Source organism: Bombus huntii, chromosome 6 (genome assembly GCF_024542735.1).
Source record: "Bombus huntii isolate Logan2020A chromosome 6, iyBomHunt1.1, whole genome shotgun sequence".
Taxonomy (NCBI): domain Eukaryota; kingdom Metazoa; phylum Arthropoda; class Insecta; order Hymenoptera; family Apidae; genus Bombus; species Bombus huntii.
In genome coordinates this window covers 930,525-951,354 of record NC_066243.1, presented here as the reverse complement: position 1 = coordinate 951,354, position 20,830 = coordinate 930,525, and the positions used below count along the sequence as shown (strand labels likewise).

The following is a 20,830-nucleotide window of genomic DNA, read 5'->3' as shown; positions in this document are numbered from 1 at the left end:
ATATATATATATATATATATATATATATTTATATATATGAAAAATCGAAAAAACAAAAGTAAGGTCGCAATGGAAGAAAAAATTCAAAACACGTTTCTGCATTTATCGTGCTTACAACTACGTTTAGCTACAAGCGCAAATGGACTGACATAAGTAAAAAAGAAATATACGTATGAAAAAGCCAGAAATAAAACGAAAATCGCAATCAAACGAAAGAAAAAATTGGTCTGACAGGTCTTTGCGCGCGCTACTGCTGATCTTGTTACGTATCTGAAACGAATGGACAGCGTATCAGGTTCTCGCATGAGAGACTTTTAAAGAGGGTCGTCACGTTCGATGCAATCTGCCACCATTGACGCGAGTCTATGAAACTTCGAACGACGGTATTTACAGCTATCCACGTATTTCCAACCACGACCATATCTACTGCGCGTGTATCACAAGTATATGTATATGTATCTATCCCGATCGAGCGACTGTGTGGTAGTAAAGTTCGGTTGGATGGAATAGTTAACTGCGATTCAGCAGCAGTCGCAATTATATTAATCCTAAATCACAGCAATATGCTTCAATCTCCAACGTTATTAATTTACACCTATATTATTCTATATTAACATTTTGATTTTAATTTATACGTAAAGTGCGTTACGCTATACGGTATACGCTGTTTAACTGGAAACGATCAAATATCTGGAGAAATGCGAATGATGCGTTGCCGCTCGAACGTATTGGGACACTTTTTTTTAGTTTTCACACTGTTAAATGAAACTGCAATGATTTGCTTCTTCGTAATCGCCATAGTTACGTACAATAGTGTAATATTAGGTTGTCCGGAAAGTATCTTTCGTTCGCAAACATGTTTTTCACAACAGTGCATCTTCGTACAAACGTGAAACCAAGTCTGTGAAACGTGACGGTGCTTATCTTAATAAAATTAATTGGATCGTACGTAATTCGACAAAATAATATAAAACAAAATACGTTGTGCGTCTATTATTTCTTCATAAATATCCTCATAACCTAATATAATTTGATTAGATTCATCTTCGAAAGGCGATACACGGCGATAAGACAGGCGTCTGTAAGTGTTACATTTTATAGAAATATTTTATCGCCTGACGAATTCTTCCTTCAATTTTTCGAATTATAAAACAGACAAAGAAAGACGTTCTAAACAGACAGAAAGATTGCCAACGTTAACAGAACCAGCGGTATTTAACCAGCAAATGTATATATTATTATTTAGCAAATGCTAAAATGCATTGCATAAAACGATGTCTTCACCATTGACGATTGTAAAGTCAAAATATCTGAAGATACTCAAAAATCAAAAATATTCTCGCATTGCATGGTGGCAATCGGCAATCAAAATGAAAACCTCTCATCTGCAATGGTTATCGGTAACCAAAGAAAATTCTGTTATATATAACGGCTATCGGTAATGAAAAGGAAAATCTTTCGCCTATGACGTCGGTAATAAAAGAATTTTGTCTCGTACATATGGTTATGGGCAATGAAAAGGAGAAGTCTTTCATCTTTATTGACTAATGGTAAGCAGGAACACTTTTATCGTTTAGGACGATTAGCCGTAACCAAAATCAGTTAAAATAATCTACTAATGATTATAGTGCAACTTAAATACTTGGAAGGGAGGATGAAGTGGAAGGACAGAAAAATGTTAGCAAGATTCAGACGCGGAAACGAGACCAAAGCAAGGGAATACTGGAAAGAAGAGGGAGAAAAAAGATGCAGACTATGTAAAAAAAAAAAGAAAGAAGAAGACCTGAGACACGTAATAGAAGAATGCGAAATAACGGGAGGACCAAAGGACACAGAAAAAATACTAAACGAGACTGGAGAAGAACTAACAGAACTAAAAGCAATAATAGAGAAGAGAAGGCCAGTAAAAGACGGGGAGGAACGACAATAAGGAAGCACAGCAAGGAAGCAAAAGCCCAAAAGTTGCAATAGTTTTTTGAGAGAGAATAATTAAGGGAGTGCAATATAATAGAGTGGATAAGAGGAGAGGTAGATATACAGGGTGGTTGGTAACTGGCGGTACAAGCGGAAAGGGGGTGATTCTACGCGAAAAAAGAAGTCGAAAATATAGAATAACAATTTTTCGTTCGAAGCTTTGTTTTCGAGAAAATCGACTTTGAATTTTGGCTCGGTACGCGTGCACTTTATCGCGTCTCGTTATAACGGATCTCACTGTAGATCGTTGTCTCGATGGAAAAATTAAAAAAAAAAATTTTTATTCCATATTTTCGACTTCTTTCTTCGCTTAGAATCACCCCCTTTCCGCTTGTATCCGCAGTTACCAACCACCCTGTATATATATCAACTTAATAACTTAATGTCGATGTACATACAGTCTCGTTCATAAGCGTTGGAACATCTATTGCTTTTAGAAGAAAACGTTGCAATAAATGTAAAGTACAGAGAAAACGACTAATCAATCGGAATTTAATATTCACGCGTCGATAAAGCAATAGGTAAATAAATAATGTCCACATGTAGCAAAAATTTGTTCTAATTATTTGCAAGGGTTAGGTTGCCTCGATTGACGTTATTTTTTTAATTTTTCAAATTTTTAAACTTTTATTCTATATTTTCGACTTCTTTTTTCGCGTAGAATCACCCCCTTTCCGCTTGTACCACAGTTATCAATCACCCTGTATAAGAAGCGAAATAGGTAAAAGAGATGTAAAACCGAAAGCTCGTCCAAAGTCGAAAGGCACGGACTAAGCAATAATAAATAAAGATAATAAAAATAATATCATAGTGCAGGTTTTGGTCATTTTGACTACAACTGTTACGATCGTTGAATTTAATATTCATCGATGACGCGTATACGACTGATTGGAAAGCAGAATGTTCTTATATCGTAGCATTCGGAAGATTCCAGGTAGTTCTGTTGCTATGTATTAATTTATCAAACGAATACCAGTACAGTAAAAGCATTGTGAATTGGAGAACAGGCTGAAACACTGATGCAATGCAAAGTTGCATATTCATCGGCTGTGCAAGTTGTTTGCGAACGTGTATGAAACTCTTGAATAGTTGGTGGAAATGCGTGAAGCACACAAACGCTTGATAGATGTTCACCATAAATGTTTGCTAACATCTTCAAACGCTCGTGAACGATTGTGCGAAGTCTGTGCAGCCGATGGAAATTCAATTTACGAATAATGATAATCCATTTCAGGATACGCGTAAATATTAGAATACTGGTAACGTGTGTATGAGTTTTACCTTTCGCATGAATTTCGATGAAATATTATAATGGCCAAGTAGCAGGTGTATACCGTCGTTTTCACTTCACAGATTTATCTTTTCCATGTGCAATGTGCAAACTTTCTGTTATTCGAATGTCATTGATTCCATAATGATTATCAGAATATTCGTATTATTATGTAGATTCGTATGTTACAAGCATTACGTAATGTGTTATATTTACATTATAAATACACAAGATAATGTGTTTAATGTTCGTAACAATTATTATCAACGATCGTTTGAAAGATATTTTAACAGCGTTACAAGTTTTAATTTCCTTGGGATAACATGCACTGGTACACTTTAGTGGAGATTTTTATGAAATAAATATCGACGAATCGGCCGTGGTTCCGAAATTGACTGGCTAGATTTGATAATGATCATTCGTTTATTAATCGTTACTGTACATATTTCTAGAAATAACCAATTTTCAACACTTATTTTTAAATTGTCTAAGATTGCCGTTGATTAAACAAAATTAAAACTATTTTGATCAAAAAAGGTTACGGAGATTACAGTTCAGTGCGCAATAACGTGGACAAAAGTTTGGACAATTGTTATGAAATATTTTAAAAGACTTTTATTTTATTGACTTATTATTTGAAAAATTCTTAACTCGAGCCTGTATAATTTCTATTCTTCTATATTATTTATTATTTATATTTTTATTTCTATTCTTCTATATTATAGATCGTATCAAAAAATACACGCGATTTATCGTAAAAAAGCGAAAACGAAAGTGAATATCGCGTAGAAAGTAAAAGATATTCCTGATAAAAATCAATTTCGAAGTTCGACATATTGACGATACAACGAAGAATTTTTTACAAAAATGACCAATATAACTGTAATTCTTCGATTGTGTTCTAAAAATTAATAAAACATATTAATACTCTGTTTTTGATAGAAATGAATTTTGATGTGTGGCATAAATCGAAATATTGAAAAGTGTTCTACACAAACGAGCAATATTGCTACAGCTACACATTTATATTTTTCATTTCGTATGGGAATACGATAGCAGGAGGTAAACATGGTGGAAAATTGAAATTTTAAAAAATTTAAATATGAATCAATGGAAATATATTGGAGGGAATTAAATTTCACAAATTCATGAATTTCAAAAATACACGTTAACTTTTAGTTTGACAAAAAACTATTACACATTGTAACGTAATACCATACATTGTGTACCGAAATTACTGTTGTTATTATAAATATGCACGCGAACTTGTCTTTTTGTTAACATTTCAAAAAAGTCAGGTAAACAGGTTTACAGAAATTAGTAAATTCCAATTGCCAATTTTCGTACAATTTTTGAATATAGTTTTCGTGTTTCAGAAATAAAGTAGAAAACCTGACAATGTTATAAACACTATTCTTCAAACTTACTATCTTACGTAGGATTTATTATAATTTATGCTATTCTCTCGACGAATCAACTCATGGAAGTAAGTAAACTCATTTGTTTCTTCAAACTTACTATCTTACGTAGGATTTATTATAATTTATGCTATTCTCTCGACGAATCAACTCATGGAAGTAAGTAAATTCATTTGTTTCTTGAGAATTAACTATTAATCGCGTGTTTATGCAGTGAAATTAAGGATTAATAATTAATAGAAAGTGGAATTGATCTGTCTTCTGGCTTCCGCGAGACTTGTATGTCACTGTGTTAAAATGTATCGACTTTTGTTAACAATTTCTCGATACCCACGTGATGAATCGATTCCAGATTTTACGCTTTGGCCCTTCCGCGCTTCAAATTAGTTTCGCACGAAATTTCACAGTACTTTTGAATTCTGAGGTTTACGCCAGAACTACCTTAAACTTCGCTAATTATCGTCTAAGTACGAGTAAATAATCAACGACCAGTTATTCTACACGTGAAAATAAGTCGAATCTAAAATAAAATCTTTTCGTTCAAGTGCTGGTTTTCAACAAATACAGTTTGAACGTGTTTAGTGGGAAACTGATCCGGTGGACGCGCATGGTAAATTTTCAGGTCATATTTTTCTCGAAAATGGAGCATCTTATAAACGATTTCTATTCTATATTTTCTACTTGTAGAACGCCATTTTACACGTAGAATAATCTCCCAGGAGCTGCTTTAAAATTGGTTTCTCGGTCGTTCAAAAAAAAAAAAAAAAAGAAAAAAAAAAGAAAGAAAAGAAAAGAAAATGACAATTAAACGTACTCTGAAAACGACTTTCTTATATCGTTCAAATAGAAAGGAAGCAGACAAAGGAACACAACAACAGTAGTGCATCAGCCGGGGTTAAACTCATCGCATACTCGGTGCATTGGTACTCGAGAGAAGCGGACGAAATCATTCAAAGTTTGCCCGAAAGTACGATTGCGGCAGATGGTTTGACTTGGAAGAACATTCAGGTCGGAAATAGACGACGTTTCGCATTCGCCTCGAAATGCGAGTTCCGGCTGGGTGGACGACTTGCAGTGAATAGTGTTGGCACTCGATATCCGCGTCACCGGAAAAAGGTAGAGGTTGATATTTTTTCCCCCATCAAACCGTACAAGAGTCGACAGCTTCGACACAGACGGGCCCGTGCCTCGATATTCCCAGTCGATTATTAACTTTTCGCACCGTTACTTTTTAATAATACACCGTCGAACCTACGATTCCGTCAATCGTCGTTCTTACGTTCGATCGTAGCTTCGACGCACGATATAATATCGATCCGTGTCACGTGAATGTGCCACGCCATTGTTTTATGCTGGAACTGTAAGAAGTATCAGGCCTGTTAGTATGAAACCGGAATTTGCCTATAGATGGCCCTAGCTGATAATGTAGTTATCACTAAACTGCGTCATTGATGCCAAAAGTCTTTGTTGACATCTCACAAACATTTTCGACTCGGAACAAAGAAGTTTCATACAACAACATACAACAGTCAAATTTTGTGCCTGGAAACTACGATTTGCGGAGAGCATTGATTTTTTGTTACCATTTGAAGAAAACTACTGCAGAATCGCATCGAATGATTGTCGAAGCTTACGGTGAGCATGCTCTTGATAAATACAGTGCTTTGAGTGGTTTAAAAAATTCAGAAGTGGCAATTTTGACGCGAGGAACGAAGAACGTGGGAGACCACCGAAAAGGTTTCGAGACAGCGAATTGCAAGCACCGTTGGACGAGGATGACGCTCAAACGCAACAGCAACTCGTTGATCGATTAAACGTGACACGAGAAGCCGTCTCCATGCGTTTGAAAGCCATGGGAAAGATCCAGAAGGTGGGAAAATGGGTTCCACACGAACCGAATGAAAGACAGCAGGAAAACCGAAAAACCACTTGCGAAATGCTGCTCGCTAGATACAAAAGAAAGTCATTTCTCCACCGAATTGTGAGTGGCGATGAAAAGTGGATATATTTTGAGAATCCTAAGCGTAAAAGATCATGGGTAGCTCTAGGCGAACCACCGACATCGACTACAAGACGAAATCGCTATGGACGGAGGACAATGCTCTGTGTTTGGTGGGATCAGAAGGGTGTGATCTATTCTGAGCTGTTAAAACCTGGCGAAACCGTTAATACCGAGCGCTACCGACGACAAATGATCGATTTGAATCAAGCTTTGCGTGAAAAACGACCAGAATATCAAAAAAGGCAAGACAAAGTAATTTTGCTTCGTGATAATGCACCATCGCATACAGCAAAACCGGTGAAGGAAACGATCGAAGCGTTCAGTTGGGAAATACTTTCGCACGCGGCTTACTCATCAGACTTGGCTCCGTACGATTATTATTTATTTGCATCGATGAGACACGCATTTTCTGACCAGCACTTCGTTTCTTACGAAAATGTACGAAAATGGCTCGATGACTGGTTTGCCTCAAAAGAGCGACAGTTTTTTTGGCATGGCATCCACCAATTGCCAGACAGGTGGGAAAAATGTATAGCTAGCGATGGGCAATACTTCGAATAAAATATTTTTAATCATTTCCATACAATAAACGTGTATTTTCTATACAAAAATTCCGGTTTCATATTTACATGCCTATTTACAGCGTCGTTGAGACTCTTCGTTCTACGCTACCATTGTTTCCACGCTTTATTTTAATGTATCGTATATATACAGAGTGTGGCGAACTTAGACGGCCAAACTGCGAGGGCTTAACACTTTGACTGCCACGTTGGTCATATACGACCGGCCACGGTTTCTCCTGTGACGTTACCGTGGTCATTGTTGACCTGAGCGCTTCAACTTCTTACAATTGTAAAAATTGTATAAAAATTGACAGTTAGGGCACTCTGAATATAACCGATAAATAGAAGATACTTTGAAGTAAAAAGTGCTCCTTGAACAATTAAACATTTTTCATGTCATTTTAACAAGAAGCTTCGAAACTGAAGAAAACACAATTAGAATAAAGAAATATGGAGATAAGTGTATTAAAAGGAAACAAAATGCGATGGACTGCTTCTTGGATAATAAAGTTATAAGGTAGTTAGTAAGATTGTATCGACGACTCTAACACTTTTCGAAAGCTGCGGCCGCAGAAGAGCGATTGCGAAACTTGTTTACTTAAAACTTTTGTGCTATCAAATTGCGCGACAACTATACAAAGTATACACCACCCGTGAATATTTTACTGCGTAAGACTACTATATAGTTGGTTTCAGTTGACATAAAGCAGACTATGAAGGGAGAAACGAAAGGAGAAGCCCAGAGGAGGAAAGAACAGGCAGTCGAGTAGCCCGAAGGATAGTTGGCTTCTGAAAAGAAAATGCCATTCATTTGCACGTGCCAAGAGTTTTGACGCTCTTCTCTTTTCGTGCGAAAACTGATTAAGCAGTGATACAAGCTTCTGGAATATGCTTCCAATATGACGATTCAAATTTTAACAAAAACACTCAGTTCGCTCACTTTCTGCAACAACGACGTAACTTTTACAAAATTGCTAGTTTTCCAGTTATTAGCACGCAAATACCAGTCGCTCCTTGTGCTTTCCGCTGGTACAGTCCTACGAGTGAACTTTAAAACTTCAACCGCGTCGTCAGAGCGTCGATTCATATTCAAGGATCATCGTTGAAACTTGTTTTTCCTAAAATCGTGATTCTTCTATTTACGTGAGTGTTGCAGCAAACGAACGAGTTGATATTATAGAGTTTCCTAGGAGATCGTCTAAGACAACGACAAGGTAACACCATTAGCAAACATATTCCAGAAAGGTCACAACAATGCACACAATTTGTCCACACCTTGTGAGAAGGAAGTGTACGACTGGCATGAACGCACGATAAATCTAGAGTCCTGCCTGCAAGTGCCCATTCCAAATCCTCCCCAACTCCATAAATTAGCTACAACCTGCAACACAAACAAAGCCCTTGGCATTGAGAAGATTACCACTACTGAATTACAAAAAGATTGCATAGTAAAGTCGTTATACAATTTCGCTATGTCTAGAAAGGATCTTTCGTATTGTGTATATTCCGTGTAATTTTCACGTTTTCTACAAATACATACAAATGCGCAGCCTATCGATAACGATAATACAATTATTTCTATCGTATTGAGTTGAACGGAAAGTCTGCTTCCTCTGTTCGTAGAAAGATGGATCGGAGTTGAAACAACGGCTACTGATTTCCATTTAATTGATCTAATCTGGCGTTGAATCTGTTGTTGATTAGGTAATAGTAAACTGTGGAACGTAAGATAAATATTTATCGAAGTACTTGTTTTTCGTTGGATTGGCGCGAGTTCGAATATGGTTCACCGAGACAATGCAAGACCAGGCGTGTCGATCGTCGCAGGACAAAACAAAAGCATGTTGTACCTCGTTTGCCATCTTCTGTCCATCTTGCATGCTCAGATTATCGCTTATTCCGCTCGTTACAAAATTACCCCGACCATAAGAGCTTGTCTTGTTTGAAAAATTAAAAGGACGAGTTGGAACGTTTCTTCTCCTCCAGAAAACTGAACAATTCTGCGCCAATGCAATAACGAAATTATCACAAAGATGGTGGAAAGGAATGGAGCATAAATTGAGAACGATGCACGAGAAGAAAAGAACAGATCGTGCAATTTGTCCGTAAAGACGGAACGAATTTTCCGTTCGTCTCAATATATTTAAGGTAACTGATTATAAAGGAAAATGATTATACAAGAATATGCCAGTTAGCCTAAGAACGTCAGCATGCTACGATTAACGAAAGCCGATAACTAATGAAAATTTTAAGCTGTTTATAGTCACCTGTCGTATGCTGTGAGCCTTCGATATTGGACAACTATACTCGCTTTACTAACACAAGGATTAAGATCAAACTCTCGCAGATTCGTGGACGTTCGCCACATATATCTATCATTGCGGATTACTATACGCTTTTCCTCCTTTACGTTTTCCTAGAGCTGACTTGGTTTAGGATTAAACCTTCGATCTTCTGCCTGATCCTTTCAGTCCTCTAACTTTAACGAAATTACCGTATCTTGACAAGGATTACAGGATTCTTAAACAAAAACAGAAATTATTGTAAGTATTTAATTATTATTAATATCAAGTATCAAACGGATAGGACCGTTCAATGGAACGTTTAAAATGTGGAAAACCTTTGCTCTGAAATATTTTTCTGAAAAATGTTTCGTTCTCAAAATATTTGAGACTCTTCGATCTCCAGATTTATTGTAGGCTTATATGCCTGCAGACTTTTCTAACACCCGGTATCGATCGATACAAAACTACTTCTATAAATAAACTGTATCCTACGTAATACACGAACATAAAATAGCCGCACTTTATTAGTTTAAGTTTGCAAAATGATAATTCGTTTCAGAGTTAAGAGAGAGAATCGACGGTAGAATCTTTTGAGTTTAAAGAGATATAGTAGATTGTTAAATTAAAGAAAATTGATAAAAAGAGAAAGCGTCATACAACTATTTTGGGATTCTTCAGGAAGAACATCGACCTTATGAACTTGCAGATTTTACACATTTTGGTTTTGGTTTGTAGAATTGAAAGAGGCAGTCCCATTATTTAAATTCCACTTAATGCAAAATAAATAAGGATATTTAAAAAAGTGCAAAAATTTGTTACTACGAATATTTGTCAACTGCGAATTTATAGATTTGCTTCCATTTGACTTTGAATCGGTTTTTGTTGGACTGCTCAAATCACTGCCATACCTTTGCACCGCCAATTATTTTTATATCTTATTGTTAATATTATTAATATAATTTATTTAAAGGTTTTTCAAAAATGATGGTTCCCAAACGTTCTGTATTATCGTACGACATTGCACGATAAACTCGACGATTATTTCTTACAGTAGATCGATCTTTGCATAAATGTTCCTTAAAAGTTTCCATTAATAGTGTTTTTAAAATGGACATTTATCGAACGTTAATCAGATAATAGACGATGGAGCTCGGTTTAAAAAGAAAATACAGAATAATGGAGGAAAGTGTCGTCGAAACGTTCCTTCGTTTCGCTACAAGCTTAAAGTTTTTCTTCGGAAAGGAAGCAAAGAGAGCAAAGATTTCTGTTAAAAGTGGCAAGGAAAGCAGAGACAGAGAGAACTCTTCGCTACTATCGTTACACCGCTTTCCTTTCTCCGTTTCCTTGACGATGATTAACGGGAAATTTATGTACATACATGCACATCTACGTCAATAATTCAATACATTCGACAATTCGTGCATATCGCGTTTAATTCGAAGAAACTTTATTTATTTCATCTAGATCAATTATTTCGGTAATTTAGAAAAAGATATTTGCAACGTGTCATTGTTCTTTCCAATTAAAAGTATAAAAATATCGATACTCGAGTCTGCATTCAGAATGCGCGTTTCATTTTTAAGTGACTTTTAAAATGAAAAATTACCAGGTAATGGCAGAATGATAGGAACATTAAATATATGCATGTACTATAATAAAATAGCCACGAAGAGAAAAAAATTCATTTGTACAAGTAAATTTCAATTTCTAAAGGCAGCAAGAAAAAAGAAAGCTTCGACGAAGGGACAAGAATTTTATAATTTTTATGTTATTATTACTACGTAAACGTTGGAAGAGATTAACTTGTTGAGCCATTGCTGAGGAATCATAGAAGTCAATTTGTTAAGTAAGTTTCCAGCTTTACATGCGGTTACATGCAGACAAGTACATATAGTAAGTATAGTGCAGAGAAAATATTGGTACAAATAGGCATTTAATATTAAAAACCTTTTATTTTGAATACTTGTAGTATTTATCTAAGATTAAATTAGAAATATGTAATAGATTCATTAAAAATGGTATAAAGAATGCCTAGAAAACGTAATATTCCAGTTTAAACGAATGTATTGGATAAAGAAATTAATTCGGTGCTTTTACAAATAATGAGCTGTAGATCCATTTTGAATTCAAATGTTCTTAGGATTTTACATAACATAACTTGAGCATAATATCAATAGATATTAATAAATAAGTTCTACTTTTCAATTAATAAAAATAGACAGATGACAAACTGATCCATAAAAGCCACTGAATTAATTTCAGCACTTAATGTTTCTACAAACTTTCTGACGTATTCAATTAATTTTCCATAACTGCATAAACTTGTTAAAGAAGTTCGAATAAGGTCAATAGAAAGAAATAAGAAGATACAGAAATTCTGATTTCCCGGAATACTAAAAAGTATCGAAATTCTGCGAGGAAGACTCGGACCGGCTAATGAATTTAATTTAAAACGGACGAGCGCGTCGGGAACATCGCGTAATGTGGCACTGCACACGTATTAAAATCATTGAACGAGCAAAGACAAATGTAATTTGCATTTACGTCACATGCACTTTTGTAAATTGTACAGCTGCAAATTGCGAGATACGCCGGCAATACATTTACCGGTCTAATCCGATTACGATGCATTATCATACAGCCGAACATCGCGATAAACCAGTTCACGAAAGACAAGTCCGAGTTCCGTGTTACTTTCAGGCTCAGCTTAGCCAGTCAGATAACGCGCCACGTAACTCGCTTTGTGTACTCGCTTTCTCACTTAATTTTCTTCATAATCACTAAAAAATATTCTCTTTGGGACAATTCGTTGGAAATTTTATGCCGGCTTGAGGACACTGGCTAGTCTGGTTAATGGATACGTAAGAGACTCATTTTGCTGCATCATACGTCAGCGACGATGCATTTTCTTATTGCGATCATTATTTGCTATATGCGACATTATGGCAGATGTTTGTCGTAATTTATGACCAGGCCGAGGTCTCAGCAAGCACCTCGGCAGGATGCATGAGTGAATGTTTGGTAACTTGGATATGACTGTTTATAGAACAGTGGTGTCCACGGTAGGAATCGCGTTTGTGTCCCTTGACACACGTTGTATCGTTTAATGCGTCCGTTCATCATCGAAAAAATTGCACGACGCCAAAAAGTCGACCATGGGAGGTTCGCGTCCTTTCGCAGTCTAAAGAGCCTAGCAGCCTAAAAGATAAAGAGCGCGGTGTGTTCGTTAAGAGGATGGCGAGGACGACGCTTGTCTCCTGGCAAATAATTTTGAATGGCGCTAGTTTGCATCGTATTGTCATAGAATAGAGGCTTTGTCCGAAGGATCTGACCACGGAGTGGGGTGGACGTTGGTCTTTTTGATAAAGAGACTATGAGAAACTGTATAGCACTTGGCCTAGAACCTCGAAAGAGTAAAGTCTCTTTATAGGATGATCCAACATGTACGAAATGCATTCGCGTTGTCTTTAAAGCTGCCAGACATGTTGCATTGATTGAGTAATTGATTGAAATAAATATTGTCTTACCTATAAGGAAAAATTCCGAAATTAGTCAGATGACCAATTCTCTCTGCAACAATATCACAGGTAACGAAAAAAAAAAGGAGATTCAATTATATATTGCTGTTAAATAGACAGTACATTTGTATTGTACGTGTGAGAATGAGCAGACACAAGTGTGCACCCCTCCCTAGAGTGTATGTGAGTGTCGGCCAAGACGGCCCAGGTCTCCGTTGAGACAAAAGAGCGACTAGAAGGAAAGAAGCAAGGGAGTGAGTGTCTTCTAGCCCTTCAGAGAGTAACCCATGTGTAGAGCTGAACTTAGTTAATATGTAAATAAAGTTGAACTTTTTATTGTCTCCAAATACTCACCATACCTTAACGATTGCATATTGTCTGAAACTATTGCCTAAGTCAACGTTTCCCTCTTATCGATAACAATAATAATAATAATAATCTCGATCTTATCGATTTTACTTATTCTAATTAATTTTGTTATTGTTTTTATCGATATCGACGAACCAATAGTTTGGTGCAGAACTTCGCGCGGTTTTCGTTTCACCTGAAAACAATTGCTCATCATCTGTGCCTTACTGTCTACGTCCATCCGAGAGCTCCAGTTTTCTTTCATTATATGATCGTATATTTCTTCGTTCTGTGCCAATAACAAAGCGATTAATTGTCCAAAAAATATGGAGATTAACAAACACGAACATCTCCGACGTAAATTTGATAAAAGGAATGCTTCGAAACCTAGCGTGGTAAATTCTCCACCATCCTATTCACTCGCTTCAACGGATTATCATCTTTTTCGTTCCCTCGAAAATGGTTTAAGCGATGTTTCCTTCCATAACGACGTGCAACTGCGAAAATGGTTGGGAGATTAGTTTGCTTCAAAAACCGTGGAATTCTTCAAGCGAGGAATCCAAAAATTACCGGAACGTTGGGAACAAGTAGTAAATAATAGCGGAGGATACATTCTACATGAATTTGTATTGAACATTTGAAAAAAGAAACAGAACTTTTCACATTCTCAGCAAAACCGCGCCAACTTATGCACCACCTCGAAACGTATGATCGCGAAGATTAGATTAAAGAGCTCTTTTATCCGAAGACGATTCCATACGTTTGCTACTATTTCAGGATCTCCTCAAGAATAGTCGTGCACAGTAGTATACCGTAGTAGTATCTTGCGAACGCATGATTCGTCGAGGCTAAAATTTTACGTTCCAGGTCCACAGGTCTGATCCCACGATGAAAGCCACTAGTGGCATTCTAAATTTCGGGAACTATAGCGCTCATAACCCAAAGTTCGATCCAGTACCGAGACGATGTCGATGATGAAATAAATGGGCTCGTTGTCGTGCAATGAATTTTCAAAGGTCGCGTCGGCGCGTTATCTGGCGTTTCCAACAGAACAACAGCCACAGAATGCTCAGGGCGGATTCCTTCGCTAGATGTGGACTGCACGAACGAGGCGAACAAAACGAAAGTGGTCCAACGTCAGTTGGCATTACCGGTCGGCCAACCACCGGCTGTTCCATTTGTCGTACGGACGCGTCATCATGAAGTCATATTTCACGACTTATGGTAATTACGATCTACCACCCAGGAGTCACATTCAGCGGCGTGTGCATGCATGTGCAGCAGCACGGCAGACTCTTTGTCAAGGACCGTGTATATTTATATACAATCGCACACACGACACTATAAGTGTGTGTCGGTCTATGTGCGCAAAATATATGCACTAACATACGTGTTCGTGTGAAACGACAGGACGCATGAACCCCGGCAGGCAACCAAGCAGTCGCGTATTACGGTTTTCAAGGGACGAATCGTAGCCATTTGTCGGCACAACCGTAATATCAATCTTCGGTATACGGCCCTGACCGCGACACAAATCGTCGCTTCGAATAATAATTATTGTCTGCCTTCCAGTGAACCTTCTTCTTCTGCTTCTCTTCCCTTACGCGTAGAACTCGAAGAAAGCGTACAGTTACGATAAAGTCTTTTCGTACTACGCTTGCTTTTCGAGAAAATCGAATCTGATATGCTTGCATATTGCAATGCTGCGATTCTAGATTTATGATGACAGATTGTAATAATAATAATTCACACGAGGATTCGTACAATCCGTACATCTTGACACAGATATGTAATTGCAAGTTACGACAGAAGTAGATGTTGCAGACAAAGTGTGCACTTTTTCATTTTTACATAAATTATCAACGTCATCTGCCAAATTTTATCAATTTGCGAAGAAAAAGCGCGATTCTAAGAAAAAAGCATAAAGAATTTTCCAACTATTAATCACTCGGACGAATACAACTTCAACATTGTAAGAGAACATATAGTTGCAGATATATTTTAAGGAGGAAGTTCAATGCGGATATAACCCACAGTAACCTGATATTCACTGTGTAATTTATTTTTAATGTCTATACGGTAAATGTAATATTACATACTAACTTGGTACATGATTCAATTCAGAATATACGTACATATTTACATAATACCATTTAGTTTGGTCTCTTGAAAATTTCTTCCACTTTCCCAACTATTTTAAAGAAACAATTCCGCTTACAACCAGTTGCAAAGTACTTTGTACGTATTATTTATCAAGAATAAAGATACTAAACGCTCAAATTGGAGAAACAAGTACAGCAGTGGAAAATATAAAAATTCGCGCACTATTATTCAATTGTGAACAGACTGATACCAGAATATGGCAGTAATAGTTTATAATTATAATAGAATTTGTATGGTACGTAGAAGCAAAAGCAGAATTTCGAAATGTAACGATGCTTGATTAACAGAATCGATGATTCAGTGTGGAGGAAACTGTAAAAGAAAAAAGAAGGAAACGAAATACGAGGTATCAACGGCAGTTTTATGTGGTACGTAAATAGCATCTCGTAAATTCTTTATGGGCAAGGTACTGAAAGAAAATGTTGTCTATAAATTACACGCATAAAAAGCAACGAGTACGTGAGTGAAATAAATGGTACGCTAGGCGTTAGATTCGAAAATTGAAGAAAAATATAGAATCGGATTGCAGAGAAACTAGAAAAATTTAAGATCATCCAAGAAGATAAAATGAAATCTTTTGCTATAACAATCTTAAATCCATAGCCAAGTCCAAGTTCACTGCGAGAGGATATTACAAGGATATATTACAAAGATCAACGAAAGATATATAATGCCAGGAAAGTAAAAATGAAAGAAGATATCCGAATACACCAAATAGCGCAGTTTAAAGGAAAAGCGATGCAAAGATACAGCACAATTTTACGAAGTACAGTTAATTTGTCAAAAGCTACAGACTTTTTCTAATCCTTCTAACATATGTTGTATCACGTTAATTCAAATTTAGTTTAATTCTACTGTTTACTGTACTGCAATTTTACTATGTACGACGAATGTTCGAACATACTATTATTTAAGTTTATACATTTTTGCATTCTACATTTTGCTTCTTTTATGCATTTTTCTTACGTATTTTGTTAACTACTGATGACGATAAAAAGATGGTCGATCGTAAATAAAATAAATAAACAATAATAAATAAAAATTCGTAAGGTTATCGAAATTTTCATAACAGCGTGGGAGATGAATTTTCTCTACACTTTGCTTCTTTTATGCATTTTTCTTACGCATTTTGTTAACTACTGATGGCGATAAAAAGATGGTCGATCGTAAATAAAATAAATAAACAATAATAAATAAAAATTCGTAAGGTTATTGAAATATTTACAACAGCGTGGGAGATGAATTTTCTTTACACTTTGCTTCTTTTATGCATTTTTCTTGCGTATTTTGTTAACCGCAGATGATGATAAAAAGATGGTCGATCGTAAATAAAATAAATAAACAATAATAAATAAAAATTCGTAAGGTTATTGAAATTTTCATAACAGCGTGGGAGATGAATTTTCTCTACACTTTGCTTCTTTTATGCATTTTTCTTACGCATTTTGTTAACTACTGATGACGATAAAAAGATGGTCGATCGTAAATAAAATAAATAAACAATAATAAATAAAAATTCGTAAGGTTATTGAAATTTTTACAACAGCGTGGGAGATGAATTTTCTTTACACTTTGCTTCTTTTATGCATTTTTCTTACGCATTTTGTTAACTACTGATGACGATAAAAAGATGGTCGATCGTAAATAAAATAAATAAATAATAAATAAAAATTCGTAAGGTTATTGAAATTTTCATAACAGCGTGGGAGATGAATTTCCATAGCGTCAACACGGAGTCGATCGTTATACGAGATCAGAACTCGTCTCACTTCTTCGAATTCAATCCCTCTAGAGATCTTGTATGTAAGTCATATCATGTAGGTGTTGCGAGGTTGGCCGCTATTGTGCGTCGAGATTTATCGAGAGGCATGTAGCATCCACGCCTTTGGGACTCGACCCGCGCTCTTGTCGTGCTTGTCGTCAATGTCAGGAAGTGTATGTACATTTTTACGAATTCGTAACGAATTCACCACGTGGAATCTCAGTGTGTACGGCCGGTGAACGATTCGTTCAGCTGATAGCGAGTGACATCCGGCGAGGCAACGACGCAACGTCATTTGTTACGCGAATGAACGTTCGGCATACATATGTATACTGCGTCGGATGACAATAAACCACTTCGAATTGCCTGGAAGGTTCCGCTGCGCAATCGGTCCTTGGCAATTTACATGGCTCCTATTTGATTTTTCTTCGCGCACAGTCCACTGTCTCGTGTCGAAAAACGAAGAAGAAGATGTGGACAGTTTATGAGAGAAACGGCACACTTACCTGCGGTGAGAGCGACTGAACGATACGCGGTTCGTGAACTTCTTCAGGTAAACTCACCTGAAACATAAAAGCATAATCGTGAGTCAGATCTGGTATAAACAGATTTTCGAAATAAACGATCTTGTATCTTTTCAGGATTTTTATGTGTTCTTATGGATTCGTAACTGCGCAAGTTGAGTTACTTAATTTTGCTACGCTTAATTAACATACTTAATTAGTACGTAATATGTATTTTATAATGAAATACTTGTAACGGTATGATAAATTATTGTTACTTTGTGAAACGCATTGTTGAGCTGCAAATGATCGGAGGTAGCAGGTGTCAAGCGTATCGATATTAAATTTCTGGCTGCATCTTTACTGCCTGTGAATGATATTTAAAATCTGATTCGTTAATTTCATTTCATTTAATTAATTTAATGTAATTTAATTTCATTTAATTTAATTTAATGTAATTTAATTTATTTCAGTAGAATCTGAATATTCATATTCTTTTGGAAAGATATATGCGGTTGGAAAGATCGTCAAGTGGTTTCTATGTAACACAATTCTGTTATATGTATTTACCGAGGTCAGTTGCACACAGTGCACTGCGTGTAACGTTAATTATATCGGAGCTCGCTATCCTGCACGATTTATTGGAATCGGTTAATTCCCATAACAGCACCAGCAAATGAGCAGCAATGTGTAAACGAATCGCTTATGCCTGCAATTGTACCAATTAAATTACAAAGTCCTGTGCTTGTCCGGTCACGGTGAATTAAAGTTGAACTCAATGGACTATCTGCAGTTTTAAACCATCTCTAATTTCGAAACATGTTTCTCATATTTAGATATATGTTTGCAGACAGAAATTTTAACATGGTTCTACGGTGAAATTCTATTTCTATGTAATATATGTATTTAATTTTAACGCTAATTAGGAATATTTATTCAGGGACGATCTCTAATTTCGAAATATTCTTTTCATATTATGTTTGTTGCAGTCGGAAATTTTAACACGGCCTTGCAATAAAATTGTACCTATACAGGGTGAGCCAAAAAATCGCGATACAACCGGTCGATAATTTTACGTGGAAAAATAAGTCGACAACAAGAATAGCATTTTTTCCTTCGAGGTTTCGTTTTCGGAAAGAGTTGAAAATAAGTCGACAAAAAGAATAGCATTTTTTCCTTCGAGGTTTTATTTTCGGAAAGAGTTGAAAATAAGTCGACAAAAAGAATAGCATTTTTCCTTCGAGGTTACGTTTACGGAAAGAGTTGAAAATAAATCGACAAAAAGAATAGCATTTTTTCCTTCGAGAATTAGTTTTCGAAAAGAGTAGAAAACACACCAGGTATCAGTGTACTAACTGAAAGTTGCGAACCACGAAACTTGTCTCTCTGCTCGTATTATTAAGCGAGAACAATGAAACGATAATAAAATGATTCGTAAAATGTATTGATCTTATCCTTATTTAGGAAACCATTCAAATTAAATACAAAACGAAGGAAAATGATAATCGAGGCGGTGGACAAGGTAAGATAGCAAGAAAAACAGAAAGCAAATCGTATCAATATATATGTTTTGTGTAGTATAAGTATTGGGAACATTTATAAATGAGATAAAAGAAATTTGTAATATGATTTTAAACGACAGTGTAGGACAAGCTGTTCGAAATAAATTAACGTGTAATGTCAAGCAGACTTAAAATTAGACGATTCCACTTGAAGGTAGTAAGCATTATTAAACGATATTTTTGGCAGAGATGTAAGCCTTTTATATGATAATCGAATGAGATACTGGACAATGCGATTTAAACGCGTAAAAAGGATTAGAGAATGGGATAATGAAAAGAATTTCATGAGATAATTAAGTCCATTACGAGAACAGCGTCGTTTAATTACTAATCTACTTCCGTTGCAGATTTTTCTCAATTCATGGAAAGTACTAGCTACTTCAATACAACTTTGCTTTATTTGAATACGAACAGGATTTATCGCAAATTTTTCAAATGCGCAATTTCATATCGATCGAAATACGGAGAATACGGTACTGACATGTTTAAAAGAAATACATATAAATACTAAAATTGTCTGCAAGAAACTCTATGTTACTAAATGCCAGTACGTTTTGTTAAACTGTCGTAAAAATGATTTTCAATTGAAGCGAAACGTATAAAAGTGTGATGTAAATTTTCATATACATATATTTATAAGTAAAAGTATTCGTTTCATTCTTCGTTTCATTCATATGGATTTGTTAATTCAACTATACAAATTTATATATGGACGTGTACGAACGCAATTCGTGTAATTTACATTTCATTCGGTAATTGTGCAATATCGGAACAATAATAAAAACCAATTTTGCGGAATTGAAATGGATTAATGGATGGTTTCAAATAAGTTTATCACGATCAATTTCATTTTTTAATTTTTAGGTATTAATATATGTTTTATGATTTCAATTATGATTAAAATATTAATCAAGAATTTAATATAATATAATATTATAACAGTTAAACTAAATAAATATAATAGAAAAATGATGAATCAATTAATTGGTGTTATCTATAAAATTAAACTGATTAGAAGCATAATTATTAGTATAAATGGAAATTCGTATTAATTAGTTATATATATTCGTGTATAATTAGTATAATTAAAAATTCAATTCTTCTTATTCAGACATTAAATGAATTTAGAAAAATAATAACAAATTGTACAATTTACAATGACATCCCAACGTTAGTATTTAACCAACTGTCCATAAATTAAATTTTAGTTTTAATTCAATTGAAACAATTATCGTATGAAGTTCTTTCAACTATAGCAGGTATAAATCTACGACTTACCCCGCGAATTTTTCTTAATTACAGTAATAACGTTGGCTGCTATGTTCGTAATATTAAAAAAGTTAAAGGTTTTGTAATTTTTTATGTAATTTCATACCGTCATATTTCATAACTTCGTAATTTCGTATCTAATTTCTTAAATTTCTTTTAGAAATACACGAATAATAATTGTGTACATATGTAT

The 20,830-nt window shown here is 35.5% G+C and overlaps 1 protein-coding gene across 3 annotated transcripts in view; it reads right to left on the bottom strand.

Annotated features, from left to right (window-relative positions):
* LOC126866468 (CCR4-NOT transcription complex subunit 6-like) overlaps nt 1–20,830 on the bottom strand; it is a 516,829-nt gene that overhangs the window by 124,068 nt on the left and 371,931 nt on the right. The window contains exon 1 of one of the 3 annotated variants that reach the window (XM_050620069.1): nt 8,503–8,589. The exons of the other annotated variants lie outside the window; for them this stretch is intronic. Coding sequence (XP_050476026.1) covers nt 8,503–8,572 — 70 coding nt within the window. The 5' untranslated portion in view covers nt 8,573–8,589. Of the gene's footprint in view, nt 1–8,502; nt 8,590–20,830 lie in introns of those variants that run through there. 3 annotated transcript variants of the gene reach the window in all.